This window comes from Larus michahellis, chromosome 4, assembly GCF_964199755.1.
Source record: "Larus michahellis chromosome 4, bLarMic1.1, whole genome shotgun sequence".
NCBI classification, from domain to species: Eukaryota; Metazoa; Chordata; class Aves; order Charadriiformes; family Laridae; genus Larus; species Larus michahellis.
Window position 1 is genome coordinate 33,581,267 of NC_133899.1, and position 25,382 is coordinate 33,606,648.

General features: G+C 36.3%; 1 protein-coding gene across 2 annotated transcripts in view; it reads right to left on the reverse strand.

Annotated features, from left to right (window-relative positions):
- The window catches only part of TDRD9 (tudor domain containing 9), an 84,186-nt gene that overhangs the window by 37,428 nt on the left and 21,376 nt on the right, over positions 1-25,382 (reverse strand). Inside the window, exons 2-9 of one of the 2 annotated variants that reach the window (XM_074583851.1) lie at positions 24,912-25,018; positions 18,323-18,420; positions 17,691-17,912; positions 15,055-15,177; positions 12,620-12,700; positions 8,782-8,946; positions 2,438-2,541; positions 800-858 (exon numbers count right to left, since the gene is read on the reverse strand). In XM_074583851.1, coding sequence (XP_074439952.1) covers positions 800-858; positions 2,438-2,541; positions 8,782-8,946; positions 12,620-12,700; positions 15,055-15,177; positions 17,691-17,912; positions 18,323-18,420; positions 24,912-25,018 — 959 coding nt within the window. The remainder of the gene's footprint in view (positions 1-799; positions 859-2,437; positions 2,542-8,781; positions 8,947-12,619; positions 12,701-15,054; positions 15,178-17,690; positions 17,913-18,322; positions 18,421-24,911; positions 25,019-25,382) is intronic. The other variant, XM_074583850.1, reaches the window with a different exon arrangement.

A 25,382-nucleotide genomic window follows, 5' to 3' on the forward strand; every position in this document is an offset into this window, starting at 1 on the left:
TTAGTATATCTACTGCTAAGCTCAACACAGCAGGGAAATGACAACCATAAAGATTTTACAGAGTTAGAAAGTCCGGGTAAGGATAGAGCTTCCTATGCCCAAGGAAACAGCTGATCCTGACTCTGAGGTGACTCTCCACTACAACACGCCCAAGTCTTTTCAAAGTTTTCAACCAGCCAACTTTCACGTCCATGAAGTAAAAGAATACATGAACACACCAGCTAATAGGTTTGTGATGATCAGTAAACCTAGGCTGCAGCCTAGTCACACAAAAATTATTGTATGCTTTTGTTTTCATAGGCATTCTCGCTTGAACCCCTAGGTTCTAGGTTTACTGCTTAAAGACGACTAAAACTATGTATAACCAGTTCTCTGATCATTACATACTGTGTCATCCTGTGTGTTTTTTAATGCGAATTTTAACTTTTACTACAAGAATCTAGATAGAATCCAGGGAAGAGACTACGCTATGTGCAGATAAGAAAACATTTCTAAAAGAATCCTAGGAACTTCATACAATATTTAATAACTAATCTAAAAAAGCGAGCAACTATTTCTGTGCATTAACTGTAGAATTAATTTTATTACTGTAACTTCATTTCTAAAACATAAAAAGTCTTAATTTTTGACTCACTGCTCTTCCATTTATTGACATATTTAAACAGGTTTGCAAGAAAAAAATACCCAAATAGACTAAGCCCCAGTTAAATGCATGCTTAGTAAATCCTTGGAAGAAGCACCAGAAGAAAACTTGTTAGATGACAAATAAAGAAAAAGAAAATTATTACGATGTACTCACCTGGTAAAAACACTAGCACGCTTCCGCATTCTGATGTAACACTCAAGTTTTTTTTCTCCCTAACAAGAATATGCAGTTTCATTAATTTTACCTCAGCCTACTTTATTACCCCAAGATATTTTATTTTGAAAGAACAGGCAAAGCTGCAAGTTTTTTTGTAGCATGTATTATTTAAACTTGGAATTCAAAACACTATTTGCAACTATGCTTTCTGAAAAACACAGTATATAAAAATTGGAACTAGATCATTAGGTTTAGTTTTGTCTTCAAAATCATGTTAAAACAGAAACATTCTTATTTACCAATAAAATTTATCAAAATTAGGTTATAACACATCTTAAAATGAAAAGGTATTATATTATACTACTGCAGAATTCTATGTAAACTTACTCAGTAATTTCTCAAGTGCATGTAATACTCTTGTATTCTAAAAATATCGCTAGACACCTTTAACAAAAGCCTAGCATGTAATAAAACTAACCATTATCAAGAACTACAGTCATGACATTAATTGAAGATGTCTCCCTCCAAGATTATCTGTTAAGAGTCAAGAAGCTAAAATCACCTTAACATAATACAGAACTCATATTTTTGGTAGTAATCATTCCCGATTCAAATGCTTTCATGCATCTTAAAACTCTTTACTCTCAAACTGTATAATGAGAGGAAAGTATAATTTTCAGTGGAAGGTTCCTAACAGCCCTTTTGGTATTTGAAAGCAGAAATGCTAATGCCTTCGCGTTTGCTTATAAAAGGTAGCTTATTAGTAAAGGTTAGTTTAATTTCACTGTCCTAAACTACAGTACAACAGCTTAATTGGAAAGATCAAAAGAAATCAAAGCAAAAAAGCTCAGATGTCACTTTATATTGTAAAGAAGTTAGTGACAAATTTATTGTATTTATGTACCTCCATCAACACTTGTACTTCAGTGGTTCACTTAACTGCTCAGGTGAGCTTAAGTAATGCTTTCTTAAAATTCCAAAGTTTACATAATGCTAAGTTTGAAAAAAATTAAGCTTACAAAACAAAATTATTTCTTCAGCATACATTTATAAATAATTAGAATATATGGGAACAAAATTCATTCCTAAAGTAAATAGGCACTCTGTGTTAGACCAAAGATGTAGAAGCAACTCTAATACATTTTCAGGTACTAAGTATCAATTTACAAAACACAGAGAATAAAACAAATTATTTACTTATTTCAGAAGACAGTAAGGCATTAAGCAGCCAGTGAAAACTAATGCCTAGTTTGTATTCTTTTTTTCATGGCTTAATGTATGTTTTAGTTTACAATAGAAAATGTATTTCTAGTTCTATTCTTCATATAAATAATACTCAGCTCTGGGCTGCAGCAAGGAATCTAGTTTCCATATGACGTGGCTGGCTTGAATGGTCACTTACGTTCCAGGGCACGAAGTGTATTTCAAGAACACAGGGCATTTCAGTAAGACCTACAAGCAGCCTTAGTATGATTAACCTGAGTAGAAATCACACAAATGTACAAAATAAAAGCAGAGATGCATAGAAAATTAAGTTACCACTAATAACTATAATACATGGGCTGCTGCTGTTCCTTAATTAGTGTCTCATTTCCCCAAAGAACGACTGATTCCAGATCTTGAACTCTATCTTACCTATTGCTTTTCATCTCCAACTCATCAAATGACTGAATCAAAGACACTGCTACTTCATACATTTCTCTTACTATCACTGGTTCCTCAATTCTTTGAGAAGGAAGCTGTGCGGAGAAGAAAATATTGACGTTAACGCAGTATAACAGGCTAAAAGACTGTAGATCACGTACGCGTGTTGATTTGCCAAGTGCTTTTCAATTAAAACTGATCCAGCACAGAAGCTGTACAAAAAGTAACTTAATCTGGAGCATTCATTACCTCCTGAATAGACATTTTCCTTCAAGCATCCTGTCATTCTAATGCTAAAGAAATACTTTTGATATTTACCTACTTAAGTTAAGCACTAGCCCACTCTCCATCCCCTAATGTTTGCAGGACAAGCTCCTTATCCAGAAGTGTTATGCACGTGAGACTAAGCGCAACCCATTGGAAGAGGATGACAAGATGATGATACATTTGTATAAGGCAGACACAATCCTTCTCATAGGTGCTATAACGCAGGTCTCTACCTGACTGCCAAATAAATCATGTACCTCTTTCTCTTTTACATTATCTTTGCATTTAATGGCTCATGTTTTAGGTCATACCCTGTCAGAGAACTATGATTCTGATGTACACAATATAACCCTGATAAGTCATATCTGCACTGTTTTCTAATATTCTGTCACAAACTCAACTTTAGTATTTAAGAACACAAACCACCAAGTCAGCAGACCAAAGACAATAACTTAATCACATTTTAATTTTGAAAAGAAAATGCTTAATGAACTAGAAATACTCTGGGAATGGTCTACAGTATTACATATTTTTTTCCTCGTAGGGAAAACAGGTTTTGATCATTGCTCATCTTTCATTCTCAGGGTTTCTCCTTATTCTAGTGGAAACTGTCTTTACTCAACTAACTGCCACCTCTAACTTTTCTGGAATTGTATTACTGTGTAATCTGCCCTCCACATACTTCACACGTTTAGAAATCCTGAAGTCAAACTGCACCTTTCTACCTCCTATTATGACTTTGAAGTTCTTTCCTCTTCCCTCCCTCCACTTTCAAGTGAAATTTTATTCACTTTTATGCTGAAATCCAACCGTTTAAGTCATCCAAGATTTTGCCAAGAAAAACAACAGGTTCAAGTGATCAGCCTCTACATTCTTTCTCTACTGGTTGTGTGTGTATGCTTTAAGAAATCATGCATTTTCTTACCAGTTAACAAACATCCATTTTTACACTTATGTTCAACCAAGTATTTCGCTCAGCTTATCAGTCACCTTCACTTGCTGCTTGATACACTACAATAGCATTTCATCATTGGAATACAGCTTTATTTAGGCTTGAACTTCTCATTTTTACTTTTACGGAATGCTCCTATAATTGAAGTAACAGTGAAAACTGAGCATTTGTGCTTTAAGCATAACACTCCATAAGAACTACACTGCACATTAACAATAAAAATGCAGTAGTCAGCAGTAACTGGTAAATACGTGAAGATAAATACCAACATAAGATGCAGCTGCAGCCACTGACTTTTAACAAGGATATGAAGTGTAAGGAAAAAGTCACTCCTGGAAAGAAATTCAAAATGGAAGCTGAATGGCCAAGAGTAATACTTAAAGGTTTCTACACACAAAACTAAGATATTCCAGCTTTTCCTGTAAAAGAAGCAGAAAGTAATTACCAGTTGTCCACATTTGACAGGGCTTTGATTTTAACCAAGAACAAAATTAGGATTACACATTCATTCCAATTCAGTTATCATATAAGCAAGAGAAGATTCTACAAAAGTTTTCAATGAGCAAAAAAAAAAAAAAAGCAATTGAAAGATACACTGGAAGCTGGAATGAATCGTATGTGTACTGATGAGTATCATTCATATAATGTGTTCTTCAATTGTCTCAAGTGAGATGAAATCCACTAAGACAATGTGTAAACCTGTCCATCGGAAGATTACAAATTTTGGATATAAGCAGATGTTGTACTGGTTGAAAACAGAGAACCACCTGGACCAGCTACTTTGATCATAAGAAAATAGCTATCTTCAAATGTATTGCTGCTGAAAGGCAAACATGACCCTAGGATCAGGAAAGGTCATTCTAAGAGCGCGATGTGTTAGTGACACTGTACAGAACTGACCCTCACTCTGAAGTGATCCAAGTCTTGTCAAAGTTTCCAGCCAGCATACTTGCCAGCCTTTGAAATGAACTCTTGAAGCCAATAGATATTCAGTTTGTGATGCTGGGGTAACTGATGGGGACTGACAATACATCTGCACTTCTTACTAAGTTTTAAAGGGATCAGCCCAAACTTGAACAGAAGCAAATTATGACTACTTGAATGACCTGAAGAATGAAGAGATTTTCTTGTAAAAGGAGAATAGTAAAAACTTAACTAACAAAACAAAATGAAAGCCAGAAAGAGATATTACTGCAACCTCTAAACCTATCCAAGAGTAAGAAAGAAGATGGGAAGGAGAAAAGATATTTTAATCTTAAAAAAAAAAAACCAACAACAACAAAAAAAACCCCTAACAGACTCACAAAAACACCCAAACCCAAACAAAAAACCCAACAGTGCTGGCTCTGATCTTTCACAGTCTCCCAAGGTGTTCTTAGGAGAAAAGGCAGCAGGAAGCAGAAATGTCCATTCGCTTACTCCTTTCCCAGCTCCAGCACTGGGGCTGCATATCCACACCAAGTTCGAAGTTCAGTGCCAAGACAGTTTAACCTGATCTGAAATACTTTGCCTGCAACTGTACACATTTGAGCAAGTAGAGATGTTTCAGAAAGCTAAAACCACAGAAAATTGAACTGAGCTATTAAAATGAAGTTAGTTAGTTTTCTACCACTTCCCCTTTCTGAAGCAGCTCATGATGGAGTGACAAAAGCAGCACTGCTAACATTAATTTGGCAACAGTGACTTAGATCAGCTTTTGCTACTGCAACCTCATTCCTCAGCTTTCCAACCCTTACCAGAACAGCCAATCTGTAACACTACATCGTGTCAACCCCAGGTTGCCTTGGTGTCTGCAGAAAGACTCCTCTCTGAAAACCCTAACAAAATTATCCTACTTTGTTCCCACTGACGATGGATTGGAGGATCAAAAAGGTGATCTGTAAGAACTTGACAATACCCTTTCCACTTCTCTGACTCCCTTGAATCAACCAGCCAGGGAGACTTTTCAGGTATACACCTCTGTTAACCCCAAAACTTCTTAACCGACTATAGTAATGCTTTTCCAATGAAGCTTGATTAGTCCATGAGAAACCAAAGACACATTTCCAGTTTTTTTGGTAAGTAGCACTTCTTTTCCCTGATATATGCGATAAGCTAAGGAATTTCTCTTTTATGGGCTGTTTGAACATAACGTTTTTGTTTTTACATTATCCCTGCTTAAGTAACTGTCAAATTTGTCTTTCCGATGTTGTTACTGATTGTACCTTTAGTATTCTTTAACATGACAAGGCTGCCACATCACTCCTAATAAAAGGCAAGGATGTGATAAACAGCAAGTCCAAAAGCCCAGTCAGAGCTGACTGAAATAATACAACATAATTGGAATAGCTTTTGACAGCAGTTCACTACCTTTCATCTGGACTCTGACTTCAATTCCAGGGATATGAAGGAGTTTTTACATTTGCAAGCCAAAAATGGGACTCTCTTTTTTGCCTTAGGTAAGAAGTAGAGATACGGGATTTCACAGATCTACTGCCAAAGACTAACATCTAGCCTCCTAGTTGCTTACATTTTTAAAATCTACTCACAGAATTAACTATACAATTAGTTTGCATTTGATATTTCCAATAGTATACTACTGCAACAGGTAAGCATTTATACAACTAGTTTTAAATTTGCCTATAGATGCAGCCTTCATGCATTTTTCATCAAAACTTGCGTTTCACGAATTCCTTGGGGCTTAGAGGGTGCTGGATATGACAAAATAATGATCCAGTCAAACCTCCAGAACAACGTGCTTACAAAGGCCATTATGCCAAAAGAAAATATTTTTTATACATCTGTAGCGAAAAATTAAACGGTAGCACCTATAAATGACCCAATGTCTGCGCAAGGGTAAGCTAGCGCTACACTGAAGAATTTCTCCCTTCCTTCCCCCTTATTTTTATTCTTTCCTACAAATGAAGCAATTCAAGTGGAATGCTTGATCTTTGATTCGTCTAGATGTCTATCTAGCCGTATCAAAGGGTTTACTGCAAACAGGCATACAGAAGACGACAAAATAGTGACTGGCATTTCTATTTATCTTCCAAATCACAATTGATATCAGTGAATTCCCAAATTATCCAAATCAGAACTGCTCAAAGAAAATTTTTATTATCAAGCATAGTTTTAAAACATCAATCTACAGAAATGAGTGACGGATTCAAGCCAAGAGCTCTGCAAGATTCATAAAAGAATTCCACATTTATAAAGTAACTTCCAATCATTTTAAGATATTTGAGAAGGGAAAAAGGTTCATACCTCACAGCAAACAAGACAGTTACAAAGGACTAAACTGATTCCAATCAAGATGCTTTAAGTGATGAGTTACGATTTATGTGATCTTAAGTTATTAATTTTAAAATCAAAATGAAACTTGGAAAAAAAAGCTGTATCTAAAAAGCAAATTTATTTTTTAACTTCTGTATTCTTTTATGTGTATTTTACCAACTTTCATAGGCAATAATAAAATATTTGGAACTAAAGCCTGAAGCGTATACCTCAGGCAGCTGATTTTGCTTTTAGCATGAGGAAAGATGTGCCCCTGCTTCCATATGGCAGCGTTAACTCATTAATTGCCTTAACACTTAGGCTCTGCTGTCATTTTTATTATGACATTACATAGATCTTCTTAGACTCTTCCATGTTTAAGTATTTTTTAAATAAAATTACTATTCAGAAAAAATCTCCACACATAGCTCCATAAGAAACAAGATGAGAGACCAAAAATCAGTGCTTTCCAAATCAATTTCTTCTTCTTTTTTTCATACACATTTAAAAATAAAAAATTAAAAAAAAATGAAGAGCGCTTATGTGCTTCTAGGTTGCCCTAAGATACAAACAACTTCTTGGACAATCATACTCCTCTCCTACTAAACAACAGGATGGCTGTAACTAGGACAACACATCGTAACCAGATGAAAACTTAAAACCAAAAATAAAAATCAAAGTTAAATGGTCACATACAAAGAGAAAATAAAAAAAATACAGCATGAGCACTGAAAGGAGTTTCTTTTGTTCCTGATCTTTGAGGTGAAAGGTGTGGCAGCTGACATTTAGCTCAAAGTGCAGCTATGACAAATGCAACTTGACTGAGGTAGACTCCTTACTGAATTTCTTGGTTATCTTTTTGTTGTCATCTATCATCAAAAACCTTTTACAAAAATCATATATTACATAATCTCCTCCATATTATTCGAGGTACCATACTAATGTATAAAAACTGACAGGCCAACTGCTATATGCATTTAGTTTATTCTTTTGGCTGCGCTAAAACTTCAACAGTTGACAGCTTTTTATTTTGGCTTACCTGTGTTAAGGCATAACCAATGCCTGTGCTGTGTACAGCATAAGCAATTATTTTCTTCTGGCAAATGAATCTTCAGCCATTACTACCCTCCTTAGGCATTAGAGAAGCAATTCTCTAGTGTAGCCATATAGGCTGTTAAGTGGCCACCAGTGATTTAGTGAGTATCTATTATTCTAACATATTTTCATTACTAAAAATTACGTATTTGCCATGGTGGCCTATGTGGCTACAACAGAAATATGTTCAAAACTACTGCAGAAGAGCTCTGGGACTCTTTAAAAAAACAAAACAAAACAACCCCAAAACCAACCAACCAAACAAAAACAACAAGAGAAAAAAAACAGGAAGCACATGAGCCTCAGCTAATAGAGAAGCCAACTTGGTAACATCAACCTTCTAATCATAAATGATTCTTCTCTGATGACTCTCTTCATTTCCTAGCTCCTTCTGCCTTTGATACATACCAGCAACATGAACCAACCAAGGAAATACTCCCTGAGCTTCTCAGCTGTATTCAGAATGATCTGTAAATCCTCATATGTTACCTTCTGCACAGACTTTTACATTGTTCATCTTGGATGTAAACTACTGAACAAGATGCCACATACTACTTAAAATTCCCAGCCCTTTACATTCAATTTCTGCTACATGAAAGAAAAAACTAGGCTGCTGGTAAGAAGACTCCTGTTTTATCACCATATATTAATTCTTACGTAGAAGTGTAATGTCAAATTGGTTATTTGTAGTTTTACTACACAGCTTCCAACTGACTACTCCAATTTCTTTCTTACTATGTCGAAAGAAATAAAGTTATATTTACAATACCTTGAAATTAACAGTGTGCTTCAAATCATCAAGATAATATTCTTCGATTGCATAAGATTTGCCTTCCACCTTTAGTACACAGGCTGGATTCAGACCATTAGGAACTGGAAGTGCAAAGTAATCAACAAATTCTTTACAGTTGATGGAAGCAGACATCAATATTACCTGTTAAAAAATTGCACAGCAAATTTAAAACATTAGTTTTAACACAAAATGACATGCTACGCTTGAATCTCCAGTTACTTTTTTATGCTAAAATGGTCTAATTTGATTACTACAGGTATGTATCCTAGGCATGTTTAAGACAATCGAAGCTACATGCTTAAGATTCCCTAGGTAGCATATGGAGAAAGCTAAGCACCTGTAAGAGAACGGCTCAGGCTAGAGGCTAGATGCCTAGGGCAGACAACATGAAAAACTTTTTCCTGTGGTAAAAGTTCAGCCTACAAACGTATAGTACTCTTTCTTAAGCTTACGATCTCTACATGGTCCTCAAAAGAAAAAAGCGTACGCTAAGTATTTTCAACTCCTGTTTGACTAAACAGTTAGATTAGATGTCAGTGCCTTTAACTTCATCAAAAGATGGGCTTGCTCCTGTAATAGCAGTAACTGTAATTATAACCCAGCCTTAAAAATCTTACTATAATGATTTTGAAATATGTCAGTTAAGTTTTCTGTCAGTTTCAATTCAGTCATGCACTTAAAACTCTCAAGGATCACACTAAGCGCCTCACTGGTTGCTGACTCTGCCAAGATTCTTAACCTGTATTCACCTAAGAGAAATCACATTTGCTACCTGCAGACACCTTTTCTTTCAATTATTATAAAACTCAGAATTTACAGTTTTGTCGTTTTCTCCCTGGTTAGACAGCATGACGTGTTCAGAACTGGGGGGAGAAGAATGAAGTAATCTAGTGGCTATGGCTATTTACTCTCTGACCCTCCTATTTGGAATGTAGTCCCACTGCTCAGCACAGCCACCTGGAGAAACAAGGCAGCTTCATCTTGAAAAAGGACAAAGAGCCAAAAAGTTATAGTGAAATGTGTAGTGTTCAGCTTCTTTATCTTCAGGTCTCCTGAACCACTCTAAGCAGTACTTGTAAACTGGGACATGGTCTGTCGTCTTTTGCTTTCCTGACACTTTGCATGAATTCAAAAATAGAACGAAATAAAAGACATCAACACCCAAACCAAAATCCAATGGAATACAGAGCATCCCCCTAATGAAGTGTCAGGCAGGCAAGCTAATGAAGTGGGCATTGTACTATTGTACTTAGCTCCAAAGCATATATGAAGGCACAAGGAATACAGGGAGAGGGCAGACTAAATCATGAAGTCATTTAATACGATCCTGAAAGGAGGAGAAATCTAAAAGGACATAATTCTGGAAATATTATATGAAACCTGTCCCACTACAGCATGAACCGCCTCATGGCTTAATAGACAGTGGCTCACCTATGCTAGGAAAGTAGGCTAAACATAACCTTGCCTGAAGGCTACTGAAGCAAAATCCAATCTAAATTATCCTAACTGCAGTTACAGACGAGGAATATTGAATTATCTCTTCTTCTAGACAATCTTTGTGATTTGCACTCTCTAATCTGCATGGAATCCTTCCAAACTGGAAGGAAAACCGTAGGTTCCTAAGAGTGCCTGAAGGATCACATTACTAAACCAGAAGTCTGATCTACTCCCAAAGCAGAAGTTCAACAAGATGTATCACCAACGTGGCAGAGGAACACAATGGAGTAGAGGGTAATTGAAGCAGACAATTCTTCAAGATCAAGCAGTCCACAAACACTTGTGCAGCGTGGAGATGTCTAAAGCCCCACCATTTGATACCAAAAACATGCACAATTTCTCACTTCAGATGTCCCTGAATGGTGATTTGCCAGAATCTGGAAATACGACTATCTTTATCCTGTTCTTACTTTCCTATCTAAGCAGCTGTTACTAGACACTACTGGAAATTGCACTGTTTAGTCTGACCCAATAGAGCCATTCTTAGGTTTTCTTGCAACAACACCATCCCAGCAAGACCAACTTCAGAACAGTCAATCAAACGTCTGCCCTGTGATCTAAAAGCAATAATCTGCACCAGCCATCTGCCAGAAAACTTAGCGTAGTTGGGAGGTGAACGACAACAGGTAGATCTTACCCTCCATCATCTCAGAATCACTTCTGCCACCTTGTTAGTCGATGCTGTTGAACTACCTCCTACTTCAGAGGTCTGCAACGTTCAGATTAGCAGACAAACACCTCATATGTGTTTCTAATCACCCTGAATTGTAAATACTTTTTTCCCCCCCTTAAATAGGAACCCTTGCACCCTTTTATTTCACATATCCAGGAGAGTGGGGAGGAGAATCTTGCATTTTCTAAATGAATTTGCCACATAATCAAAGTTCCCTTCCTTCAGTTTTTCAGAGTGGCTAAAAAGGGACAAAACAGGAGGCACTGGGCTTAGTGTATAGATTAAAACTGAAATACTTGTTCCTCTCTGCTAAAACCCAGCAATTAAGATCAAGAGTTCCCCTCTCCCCACAATAAAAAAGTCAAGGGGGTAGACACACCCACAAATCTAAGATTGTCTCAGATTTATACAACATGAAACTGTCATCAGAACAACAAACTGCAGAGAAGGATATAAAGGAGATGAAAGTCTTCCAGTAACAATTTTGAGAGATTTAATCAGAATCAGAGAGACCTACACAGAAAAGATGATAGGACCTGTAGGGATTCCTGCCCTTAACACCAACCAGATATTCAGCATCAAGGGCAAACTCTTCACAAACTGAGTATGATCAAATTATTTGACACTCTTGGTAGGCAGACCCAAGTGCTAAGAAAGGCTGAATAGCTTCATGCTACTGTCTGTGAATTTAAAGGCAACTGAGTTTTCTGATCAGTGAGAAAAAGGATAAAAAGTAAAAGAAGTGAAGTGCACAGACATGCCCTATGCTAACTGGAAGGGCACTTTCAGTGAGTGAGAGCATGCTTGGAAGGTCTAAACATCAACTTATCCGAGTATGAATCAACGCAGTGAATAATACAGAAGAACAGATTCTCTTCCAATAGCCACAAAAACAGACAATGTAGATTCGAGTTATGTCTGTTTTAAACAGAACAGTCTGCAGTAACAATTAACTGAAGCACTTAAAGGGCACACACAGTCTCACTACATTTTTGCAGTTCCAAATAGTTGCACAGAAATATACCGAGTTAGCCTAAATCTATCACCTGTATTTAATTTCTTACAATTCAAGAGTCCATTGCTTTGGAACCACAAAGACTAAATATGTCATGCTAAATCTCTGAAAACTCTGATTTAGCACAAAGCACAATTTCCTGACCTGCAGAGAAAAATCTCAGCCACATTTTACTACCAGAAATTACAATATAGCATTTCTGGGTTTCGTTATTTTTCCAAATGCATTGTCCCATTTTAAAAAAAAAAAAAAAAAAAAAAAAAAAAAAAAAGCTCAGCATTTCCAAGAGTTAATACTGCCATATTTAACAGAGGATAAGCACTGCCCTCAATACCCAATATGTAATTTGAGTCAAATATCCATCTTGCATTTTTTAGCCTTAAGCAGACTTTAGAAACTAATGCGTTTTAACATGAGGAAAAAAAAGTCTCTCAGAACACATTATTGCAGCCAGGAAAAGAATGCCCTTTAGCTTGCTTGCGTATGAAGAGTGGCAAACTAAATAATATTTTAGTAAAAAATGATGACACATTTTAAGGTAAGTTATTTAAAACATGCCCTTTGTAGACCAAAAACATATAAAAATTTATTATTGCAAGAAAAAGTAGCAAAATATACTTTGAACATACCTTTACAGTCTGTGACTTTGTACGCAACAGTTTACGGATCACCAAGAGCAAGAAATCCATTTCTTCTGTACGCTCATGCACCTGGAAGACATTATCCACAATTTAATTTTCACTAATTCATGATGTTCTTTTTGACAATCTCTTCCTTTGCTACTCCATGTTTTGTTTTTGTAACTTGGAGCAATACATTTTCAGAGAAGAAAACACATCTTTTAAGATTACACGTTAATCACATTTTAAAATCCCAACACAGCTGTTCAGATGACTACAGCACCCTTTGTGAAAATCATATGCCACTTTTAAGTCTTGAAAATTGTACAATAATGACAAGAAAATCAATCGTAAGCTCTAGCCACTAGTTCTACTACAGTTGACAATAACAGCTGAAGTGCTACTGAAGTTAAGTCAATTGCATTGGTAAGATCACAAATGATCGGGGCAGGGACTATGTTGGCTTGTCTAACAGGTAAGCAAATTGAATAGACTCTCCTTTTCCCAATGGCTTCTAGCTATGATCTAAATACACAACTGCTCTCTAAAACGTTATTTTCCACTCAATTCTTTACATATGCTAGCACCTGACTTTTCTGGCTGCTCCTTGCAGTTCAATAAATACTTATTTTCAACATTATCAAGGAAAGGATACCCCTTTCTTGAATTATTGCAGTTCAAATATATTAAGTTCAGCAGCTTCTTCCAGAGCTTAACCTTCAAAGGTCAACATTCGTTCCCTGTAAGGCTATTAGCATATTCTAACACAATGTAAAGATGTATTTATATTCAGTTTTGCCCCACTATGAAAAAGATTTAGCTAACGCGGTTTTCGGGCTGACAGCAAGGTCTTGCTGTGAGAAGTCATGATTTTCAGACCTACGTTCGCTCAGGTATGTTCCTAAACACCTGCAGTACCCTAACAGGGCTGAGACCTGCAATTAAGAATGAAGGGGAGAGCATCTGGTTGCTACATCACAGAATCATAGAACAGTTTGGGTTGGAAGGGACCTCCGAAGGTCACCTAGTCCAACCCCCTGCAATGAGCAGGGAGACATGTTCAAAAAATGATTACTATTGGGTCAAGATCACAATTTGTGAGGTAAATGTGAGGAAAAAAGTGGCATATGGGGAACAGGAGGGACTGGAATTTGGGCTGGAGAAGCAAAACACGCATACAGTCTCAAAAGCTATGAGCTGATGAAAGAAGTGGTACATGCTGATACCATCAGTTCAAATTAAGACACCCAAGCAAACGAGGTTTTTCAAACCTTTACATAAATCTACCTCCTGCATAACCAGCCACAAAACTTTACTCATTCATTTTCATACCTAATAAAGGAACAATCAAATACTTCTCTATGTAAGCAGCTTCTACTGTTAAATTTCTGCATCTTACATCTAAATCTGCATTTCCTTATCATAGGCTTAAAAATGTTAAGGTTTGCAAGACCCTGCTGATATATTAGAGTGGTCTCAAATCTTTCCCATGAAGACAACTCACACAATTCTTTACGATTTGGGGGGGTTTTTTGGTTCTTTATATCTGTTTGAATGAAGTCCTAAAGCTTTTTCATGCAAAAGTGTTAACTATATGCTTAATCTTTTCCAGTTTTTCTATGTACCATATCAAGTGCAGTCACAACAGCCTTCATTATTGCTGTAATGGTCTAATGGTATACCAAGTACTGTCTCCCTGCCCCTCAAATATGCAAGAATCAAAGTCACTCTCAGCTACAATACAGTAATGGAATAAAAATCAAAAAAACAGCATTAAAAAAAAAAAAAAAGAGTTCTCTTCTGTGCCACTACATCCCAAGATTTAGTCCTACACCTTACACGTGATTTACATTCATGGTTTGTGAAAGCACAATTTCACATCTGACTAATTTAACAGTCAAATACTGTTTAGCTCAGAAAATATGCATAAACCCACATAAAAATATACAAATTACAAAAAAATACAAGAAGTGTATTTTCTTTAGCTTTTTAGTGAAGTGAGAGCAACAACGATGAATCCACACGAGTGGAATATAAATCTGGCCAGAAGACAGAATATTTTCAGAGGGCTGTTTTATTTTTCAGGACATCCCTGAAGAGTAAAGACTCTTTCTAAGGAAAGTAACAGCAAAGAGAGTAAAAACTAGCCACTGCCTCCTCATAGGCCTAGCCAGAAAGGTTCTTGAAATCCAGGCAGTGGATTTCAGAAAACATTTCAAGATGTTCTTACCAAAAGCTAAGCACTCCCACACACCACCTCCACACCCTCAGTTTTAAACTTCATTGCTCAAAGAAACACTGAGACAAGAATTGTTAGCTGGGAAAACTTACACAAAGCATCTTTACAAATAGATGGCTTCATTTTTCTTTCTCTAGCGTTGTAAGAAAGACAAAAAAAGAAGGTTTTCTTAACATGAATTTTAAATTTATTTCCACCAACTTACTTCATCAATGAAAATGTGTGTGAATTCATCTAGGCTTTTGGCACCAACTATTTTCTGAAGAAGAACTCCAGTTGTCATGTACAGCAACCTTGTATCCTTTGTGGAAATGTTCTCTAAGCTTACCTGACACAATGAGAAAAACATAGATGGGAACAGATAGTTAACGTATTTACAAGAATTATGCATCTGAAAGAATTCCAAAATGAAATATAGTGTAAACCCATGAGAATTATTCATTCAAACTTGTAAAAGCCTCTGTACAAATGTGTTTTTAAACCCCAGAATCAGTTAACTCAGGAAGCAAACATTTCCTTTGGGAAAAATTAAAAAACCCCGCAAGTTTATAAAATAAAGGATCAAAATTTTTTGCTGGGGGCTATAGCCTGAGAAGAATTCTTCAAAGGTTTTTAAAGGTACATACACACATCTTTCCACTAAGAAAGAAAAATATTTTGCCAAAACATAATTTTCTTACTGGACAGGAGAAAAGGAAAGAGGTATAAGAACTTATCAAGACCAGACAATCTATTATTGAGAGGAAACTTCTACAACCCTATGTTAAACAATGGATTTATGATTTCTAAAATACTTCTGTAATTTTAGCTATCTCAGGTGCTGCCTACCCAGGCAGGTAGACAGAGCTGTGACCATCTTTTAACTTTCCACTTTCAAAACAGCCTAGAGCAGACAAGTCTACACTCAACTGTTCTTCTACTTCCATTTCCACTCAGTTCACACAAAATACTTGTAAAAACAGCACAGCACATCCACATACACTGTGCTGAAGACAGTCTGGAAGCACACCACTGTTTAATATCGTTAAAACTCTACCATAATGTAATGAATCACCTTAGCAATTTTATGACTATTTAATTCAAGGTATCAAGTCATAGAAAACACTTTGTTTAGAAACTACTTCTGAAAAAGCCAACATACGTAATCCACAGTAATTCTACAAAGCAATAACTGGTATTAATATTGGCTTAGTTAAGATTTGAGATGTCACATCATAATTCCCACATAGTTATCTAGAATGTTCACCTCTCAGAACTGAAACTTCTTTAGTAAGTGATTAAGCATAAAGAGTATTTTTACTTCACCTTCCAACCTGTTTGTAGAAAAACTGAACTTCAGTGTGGTGTTAAAAAAAAAAAAAAAAAAACAGATGCAAAAATAATTTTTCCTACTACAGCATCTGTTGTAGGTATATCAAAAGGAATTGCTAAAATCTGATACTTGGACAAAGAACAGTATTCAGCAGGGATGACAGTAAAGATGCTTTTGATGTAAAAATGAAGCTGATGTATCTGCGCAACCCTGTAATATGGTATTGCTATTACTAGTAACAGACTATAAGGTTTGCAAGGCTTCAGGACTATGGCACATCAGACCTGCTCTCTCTGAACTTTTCTTGGTCTGCCTCTACCTTTGCTTTACTTGGTCTAGCTGTGATAACAATTTAGTGTAGTACAGAGATATACTGGTACAGTATCAGACACCTTGGGAAGTGGAGACACATGATGCAGAACAGAAGCAGACATGGGATAACAGATGAGGCAGAAGCTTAGCATTGTAGAACCCATGCTATAAACAGCTAGGTAACGGTCACTTAAAAATAGCCAGTTCCCCTGACTATGTCCTGAACTGAGAGTCAGTTCCCCTCAGACTCAGAACTGGACAAAATTAGTTTTATGGGTAACAAAGAGAAAGCATCTAACATACATAAATGGCACCATTATCTTGTACATTCAGATGTAACCTGGAGCTGCAGACCAATGAAGAAAGATGTAAATGCATGTTAGCAAACATATATAAACATGACCCTAAGTGGAAGAAAGGAAGAAACAACAAGAAAAAGAATGGAGAGGAAACCAACATGTATTCCTCCCAGCAAAGGATTCCAGAAGCAGACAACTCTCCATAAGCATCCTCTCACCACCAACACCAGTGTGAACCCACTGACCTTAGGACCCAGAGAAGCTAGTCCAGGGACAGCTATTGTCAAACTACCAGGGAAACAATGATCACAGCTGTTTATTGTGGTTACTGACAAAGAGCTGATTAAAGTACCAGTATCTGTGTCAAAAGATGAAAGTGGCATCAAGTTTATAAATGGAGGGACAGAACTGAGTTTGAAGCCGAGTTTGACAAAACAAAAGAAGGAGGTAGATTTATGAGGAAAAACTGGGTCCGGTTCTTCGCATGTTAAGAAGAAGTGACAGGACAGAAACAAAACACTCTGGCCATAAATGCATGAAAGTTTTGACACAACTGACTGGTAAATGTAGTAAAGTCAAACAAATCAAGTACGGTAATTAAGAGTTTAAAGGAAAAGTGACAAAATACGGTTCTCCTACAACAATTTCAATGATAATATAGATGTGTCCAATTATCAGAATGCAGACAATTAAATATTTCTGTTAGAGTCTCACTAGCATTTATAGTTGTTCAACTTTAAAAGCTTAAACACTTCATTATGAATGTTTAACAGGAAACAGCTGGAAACCTGCAATTCCAATTTAAAAGCAGATTGTCTAACACTTCTTCAGTATCCCAGAAATGCTTAAAAATAATCAAGAAAGAAGATACAGTACTTTTTAATGTATTTTTAAATATTTTTTGAAATTTTCTTATACCTGGTATCCTACAAATCCACCTAGAGTCCACGATCGTTGCTGGCTAATCCACTTGGCAATGCTGATGGCACCAATTTTCCGAGGCTGGGTAACAGCAATGTTGCAGTAGATAGATCGCTGAAGGCAATAATCCAAAATATATTGTGGAATCTGTGTACTCTTACCACTGCCAGTTGCTCCTTGTATAATCACAACTGAATTGCTTTCTATCAGAGACACTATCTGAAACAATTTTTCAAGAAAACTCATAAGGCTACAAAACAACTCAAAACAGATTTCAAAAATATTTGAAATATCAATAGCTTCCAGATATAAAATCTCTGTAAAACTCTGTGCTATATTTTCTGTCATCTCTTCGGCATCCGTAGATAACTGGACTCCTAAAACACATTAGAAGATCACAGAAAAGAACATGGGCACACACTTCCTTACATACTTTCTGTTTATAGGTATTTACGTAACATATAATAGTAATGTTTCTTCCTTTAAGAATTTTTATACAATGGCTTTGTACAACGAACAAATGTTTTGTACAATGCTTAAAACAGGAACAGAAGTTTCCTTCTGAAAAAACCAAACAAAATATGATTTTCAGCTTTATTCCATAATGAGAGAAAGTACAATGAAATTACCTCTTCTCTGTGTTTGGCCATAGGCATATCCACACATTTATGGTTAGCTATTGGTATAGAAGTCAAATCACTTGATTCACACTGAGATAATAAAGTATCTAGGCATAAAAATAACCAAAGGTAAGTTATTTCAATACAGAAATGGGAAGACCAGCAGGAGAATATGATCACAGTATTTGGAAATCTACAAAATTTGAATCATATACCTATAAGTATTCATAGAATTAACTTTTTAATATTGATAGATTGAAGAGATATTCTGTATTTATGCACCTGCTGTTCCACTGGGAGCAGCTCTGAAAGACATTGCTTCTGCTTAAAAGTCACTGTCAGTGTCAAGGATGTATATAGTTCTATAATTCTATATGCTTTTCTCTTAATAAAAAAAACCAGTATTTTTGCACATTTTGCATTACAACTGCAAAATCTACCCCTGTTACCAAGAACATTTGTTCCTTGGAATATTCCTCATTCATGTAACCATGTGTTGTTTCCCTTAAAGCCTATTGGATCCATAGTACAAAATAATCCGTATTTTGATACAAAGACCATTATATTTCCAGCAATTGACATTTAAAACAAGTCTCGTAAGTATCATGATGATCTTTCAATGGATACTACATTCTGCAGTCTCTGGGCAGGAGTTAGTCATTGTTAGCACTGGGAAATAGACAACAAAAATCTTACAGTGCTATTATGCATTTCTGCTCAGCAGCCTGCTGTCAGTTTGACCATGAAAAATGTAAGAGGAACTGAACAGGTGTGGAGGCAGGTGTAGAAGGGGAAAACCAGGTAAGACTTCAGTAAGCAACAATTCTGCAAATTACAACTAAAAAATTTGGCTAAAAAATCCCACTATACTGAAATCAAAAGTGGAAATGCTTTCTATTTCAAACGTGTTTCACTATGGTGAAATTTACTTATTTGCATACAAATAATAAAAACTTTAAGAAATAAATACAGTAGTGGGAAAGAAATCTAGTATTCTTTTTACAAAGTAAATATTTACTGTAAAATAAAGGCTATAAACTAAATAACTGACTACACAGTTATAGCTTCCTTTCTTTGGAAGGGTTACTAAAAATCTCACTCAGCAGTGAAGCAGAAGCAGGTGGAACAATTTCTTTTGTCTCTATACCATACCTGAATGTGCTCCAACCCCCCAGATTGTCTTCAAGTATCAAGGAATACAAAATTAGTTATTCCCACATGAAAACAAAACCACAAAAGCTGAAGAGTTCAGTAAGACTTTCATAAAGCACAAAAAAAAAAAAAAAAAAAAAAATCAGAGTTCTGTGTTCACACTCTCCAAAAAGAAAGGTTCTTTACCTAGATTCTACGTAATGCAACAGTTATAGGTAATCATCGCACAGTGATTTACTTTGCACTACTAAACAGATACGAAACAGAATTTAATACCAGCATCCCTGGAAAATATTAACTGTCCTCTTTAAAATACTTTTGGTCAAGTTTCTAAATATATTCCCCAGGAAAATTCACATATAGCGTTCTGTCACAGCCACACTGTACAAAGGCTGACTGCCTTCCCTCTGGCACAAACATGTCACTACTGAGACATCAGTACCTTTGCGTGATTTGACCAATGTTGGAAGAAATCTCAAGCTGCTAGGGAAAAGATCCTGGTGTCAGCATATTCCTGCTAAAGCACTATAGCCTTCCTACCTCTATCAGGTTTTCCATGTAACAGTTGCAATTTTGAAAAACGTGTTAAGAGGTATACAACAGAAGACAGAAGCTTACAAAAAATGTAAATGGTAGGATTTACATTATAAGCTTCTCTAGCTCAGTAAAAACCCAGTGTATTAAGAAATCATTAACCTAAAATTCAATTAAGAATTTTATTTAAAAAATATGAAGAAAGAAACTGGAAACAAATAAACAACCATCAGTATTCGTGTACCTGCTGAAGAATCAGATCAGTTTAATGAATTTTGTATATCTCTCTTTTCTCGTTGATGAAACCTATCTTTTCTTTATATTGCTTTTCATATGACAGTTCTGCAACAGCAGTATTTTACCTTCTCCTAAGCACAGAAGTTTGGAAAAAAAAAATTCTACCAAAAGTAAATGGTTATCCAGTGTGAACCACCATCAATACGTGGAGTTTGAGAACTGGCAGCCATATTATCATTTAGTAGATGCTGCAAGTACTAAAAACTGTATGGTTTGTTTTTCTCTCTTCAGGACATGTACTCTATGCTTAAACTGAAAGAAACATTAGTGAGTTTGCCTAAGGAACTAATACCATGACAACTGTTAAGACTTTTATCTAGGGCAGACAGTACAGTCTTGGGCCGCAGAATAAACTTGCAACTTCAGAAGAACACTGACATGACCCAAGCAGCCATCAAAAAGCCCATTCTAACAAACTGAGGATACAACCTTCTTCCAAAATCTAGCATGATTATCAGTGAAAAACCAAAACTGGGATTAGGAAATTGGGTAACCACCTTAGAAGACAGTAAGTTTTTGCCTCTTCTTTTTTAATGAAAGGTGGGGTTTTTTGAACAATGAAGACTCACTGCAGAATAGAAATACTTGAATATACACCCCTATGAAAGTTCCGAGGTTATTCTACTCATTTAAATAACCATTCAACCATTAAAAATGGGACAACAAACTCAGCCGACGCACACCTTTGTAAGACCTGATGCTCAAACATGCACCTTGGATTCTGACATATAGAGACTGCAGGTCACTTGCCACCAGAAAACAGTAAACTGAGGAAGTGTGCAGCTGGCTCACCACGTTGTTTTATAACAAGCAAAATATTTCTGTGTGTAAGAACCATTAGTGCAAATCCAGAATAAATAATGATATTAATTTCTCTGTTCAGAGTCAGTGCAAAAAGAAATTGGAAACTCAGTTATGGGAAAGATGAATTTGCCTGTTCACTTCCTTTTCAATTATTAAAGTTCTAAATATGTTGACTGCCATGACTAAAACAGTCTACTGCCCATGGAAAGAGGAATTTTCCAACATCTCCATTATTACATATAGCAGATGCATTCCTTCTGGTACCTGTTTCCTGAATTGAAGAGATCCTGTTTTATCCTGCAGCTGGATCTTGGTATCTGCCACCAAGCAAATTAAAATAAGATGCATTAAAAAAAAAAACAAAAAACACCAAACAAACTTGAAAGCACTGGTTATGTGAGTCAAATGAGATGCTTACTACGTCACTGATCATTCTACTGCTGAGCTACAAATACATGAAATGATTACAGTCAGCAAGCAATCTCGCGGGAAAGGAAAGCCACAGGAAATAACCAGGCTCCTACCTGAGCCACAAAGCATAATGACTTCACAGTAAGTCATAACACAAAGTACACGAAGTTGCTGCTGACTGAGCTCTGAAGAGCTTAATCCAGAGCCTGGGCAAAGTGATTATCCTTCCTGACTGGGGAAAACAGGCTAACAGTTTTCTGTGTCTTGGAAGTGCTGACTGCTGAAGGATGCCCCCAGGTAACATTAAAATTACTAAGAAAATACCGCAAGTAATTAGGCTTTCCTCATGAGGCTTCCGTTCTCCATTGCAATCCTCTTCAACTTGCACATATTTTGAATACAAAAGGTTTTGGGGTAAAGATGAGTGCTATTATTAATTTTCCTACCATGTATCTGCTCTGAATCCCAAACATTTAAGGAACTCCATAACTTAATTTTTTTTGTATTTCAGAAACCTAATTGAAAACCAAGGTTTAAATTGCTTGTTCTCTGTAAGTAATTACTTCACCTGGGACCCAGAAGATCCTCAGAAGAGATCCATTTAATAGTGTGAAAATAATGACGATAGAAAAGAAAAAAAAAACCCTGCCATCCACAAAGCTGCACGAAAATAACAATATAGGCATCCTTTAGGAAAAAAAAAAAAGGGAGGGGAGAGAATTATTAAGGATTTTAGAAGCTTTCTTAAGAGTAAAACTCTTAGTGCATACAGTTTAGAATACCTAGATTTCAGGAAAAAAAATACATCTATTTTCCACAAGATGTTTAAAGTAGACAAGTGCCCCATACACACAGCTCTGGAAGGTTTCCCTCTGCACATCCTGGGACCTCACTGAATCAAAGGTGTGCGTAAGTTTGACTCTGAAACAGCCAGTACCAATTGTGAAATTAGCCCAACGGGCCAGGGAAGAACTGCTACTGCTCTACTTGCTTTGGCTAATAGTTGTGGTGAAGTACTCTCCTTCTTTTATTTAATCACTTCAACATCCTTTTCACAGCAGTATCATTTCAACCATGTTCTGTAGAAGCCAAAACTCTTAAGTGCAGTTCCCTGACGATCTGTTTTCCTGACAGAGAAGCAGATTAGCCATTTCTAGTTGTCCTCATGGTATAAAAGCATATGCTCTTTCAAAGACATTGGAAAGCACAAAATTTAAACTCAACAGAACTTCATAAAACACCAAGGCACAAGCAAACACCACAAGAGTTTCAGTAACTCTGTAAGATTTAATATAGGCTGTCAATTTATACAGAAGATATCATCTTTTCTAATTAAGAAAGAAAGAAGCAACAGAAGGGGTACCAACTCTGAAACCTTCAGGGCAAATCAGCTTCTCATTTACATGTTGCACAGCTTATTTCTTGACTACATTTGTACTCCACACAGCTAGAGTGGTAGGGCCTGGTCTAGATAAATGGTCCTGATAATTTTGATCTTGATAGTTTATGAAAATTTTTCATGTTCTTAAAAAGAACATGGACTTCCAGATTGATATAGCTGACAGTTACAAATGGGTCTTGGAGCTCTCAAAATCTGCATGATGAACATATTTCCATTTGAGAACAGCAGTCTCATTAACAACATACACACTTATAATCCATAAAATTAATGTTACAAGTCTCATGCTCACTAACTGTGCTTCTTCATTATATTATCCTGACATAATATTCATGAATCTTTCATGTCAAAGTTGATAGCCATAAGAACCAGGATTTTCTGAAGTTTTTGTGTTATCCTATATCTAGGTGGCATTTGGCAGCTCAGCCTCAGAATGCCGCAGGAATCTTCCAGTCCCATCACTATCCAAGCTGCTAAGAGTCCCCCACCAGATCGCATACAGCTGGGAGCAGAGTGCTGACCAAAGGAGGCAGGCATCAACACCGCACAGAACAGCTCCTGAAGCAACTGAGACTCCAGATCATGACACAGACAAAGAGTAGGAAGAGGAGGGAAAAAAAGGGACTGAAGAAAACATTTAATAGATTAATAATAAAAGAGTATACATATGCTAATATTTTAGTAATTTTTTAAGGTTGTTTGCTAAGTAGATGCTTTTTAAGTTAGTTACAACTGGAAGGCAAGAATAAATGTTAGAAGCTATGAATTTCAAGGACAAACATTTTAGGGTAAACCAAGAGGAAACCAGTATTTATAAAATAAAGTACCAGGATGACTATGCAGAAATATTTCCTAACAAGCCTAAATTATAACCTTGTTTCTTTTACAGAAGGAACACTGCTAGCAATAGTTTCATTCAAAATTAAGCAGGCCACCAGTGCTGCTAAATTAAGTTGCTAGCCTGCCTTCGGCAGAATTCTGATTTAATAGCTGAAGGACAATAAATTTTACAGTATTTCCTTGAATTAGTCAGTACCCCTATACTTTTAAAGAGACACCTAAGGAACTTACGCTTAGTCAACTCATTGGTGTCCTTCCTTCACTATAACACACACGAAAAACTAAGGAATGCTATGTTCCTAAACTACAACATTTGAAGCATTATTCACCCATTTTCCCCTTTCAGTACCTCCTCCTCTCCCATAAATTTTGCATAATGTCAAGTGAACAAGAGACAGTATTTTGTGGTTAGGACAGATGGTCAGATGTGCTGCACATGCTGAACAGGCCAACTGCACCTACTGCCTCTCAGCTGACGACCAAACAAATGGCTTCAGCACCTACCTGAGTTCCAAAGGTCATTTAATTTGCAGCAGAACTGAAGGACAGTAATACCTAGAAAATGTTTCTGTTTGTCAAATTTTGGTGTATCAGCAAAGGGATACAAAAAGCATTACAGAGAACGACACACAGAAGAGACAAAACACATAAATGTACTTTTCTTGGGAAATCAGCTACATTAACAAATTTGGAAACTAAGAGGCACAGTAAGAGTTTGAAGCTGAGCTGTCCTGACAAGTGAGTCAGCCTCATACTGCTTTTACCAGAGCTCCTAGGAAAGAAGTGCAATCAAATTTCTCTCTAAAGGCAGTTCAATGCAACAATCAAGTATACACAGAAATAACATGGATAGAAAATGGGAAAACAGAATGAAGATATGAATCCCATTAGTGGTATCTTTTCCTTGCAGACACATTTCAATCGTATATCTACAATAAACTAGATTTATGCACACAGCAGCATTATGCATTGTGGCTTCCAGAAAATAAGGTGTTTACTTTTTAATACAAATGCGCATACAGCATTAAACAAACAAGAAATACACAAGAAGATTTCATAGTTTTGTTTAGGTGAAGAGATGGGAGGAGAGACCACAGGGAGTAAAAGGACAGGTATATCCGAGTTTATAATAGGAACCAAATATATGTATTTATTTTTTACCTGGTTTATAGACAAGCTGATCATTTCCATCTACATCTAGCTCTTGTGCCTCTGCTTGTCTGTATTTTTCAGCATATTCAGTTCCATCACCCTCTGTGAATGGCAGCCTGAAGAAGAAAGAAATGACAAATCAATAAATGCTTCCTGATCTAACAGTCATGGATATCTCTCGGAATAACAACATTATACAATAAGTTTAGAGTCTCCATGTCATGCAGGAATTACTTCAATAAACAAACTTCATAAATTTTTTTCTCTGCAGTTAGATACTGGCCTGAGGAAAGTGTCACATTAAATCTTTTTATTCAAAACGATTGAGCACCCAAAACATCATCCTTTAAGTTTTTAATACCTAGGAATTTCTCTCCTAATGAAAGTCTACGATTTCTTCTGAGCAAAGGGGAAATAGCTCCGTTTCACCAATTCTTGACACAGTGCAATTAAGAAAATACATGCAATTCTTGCATGATT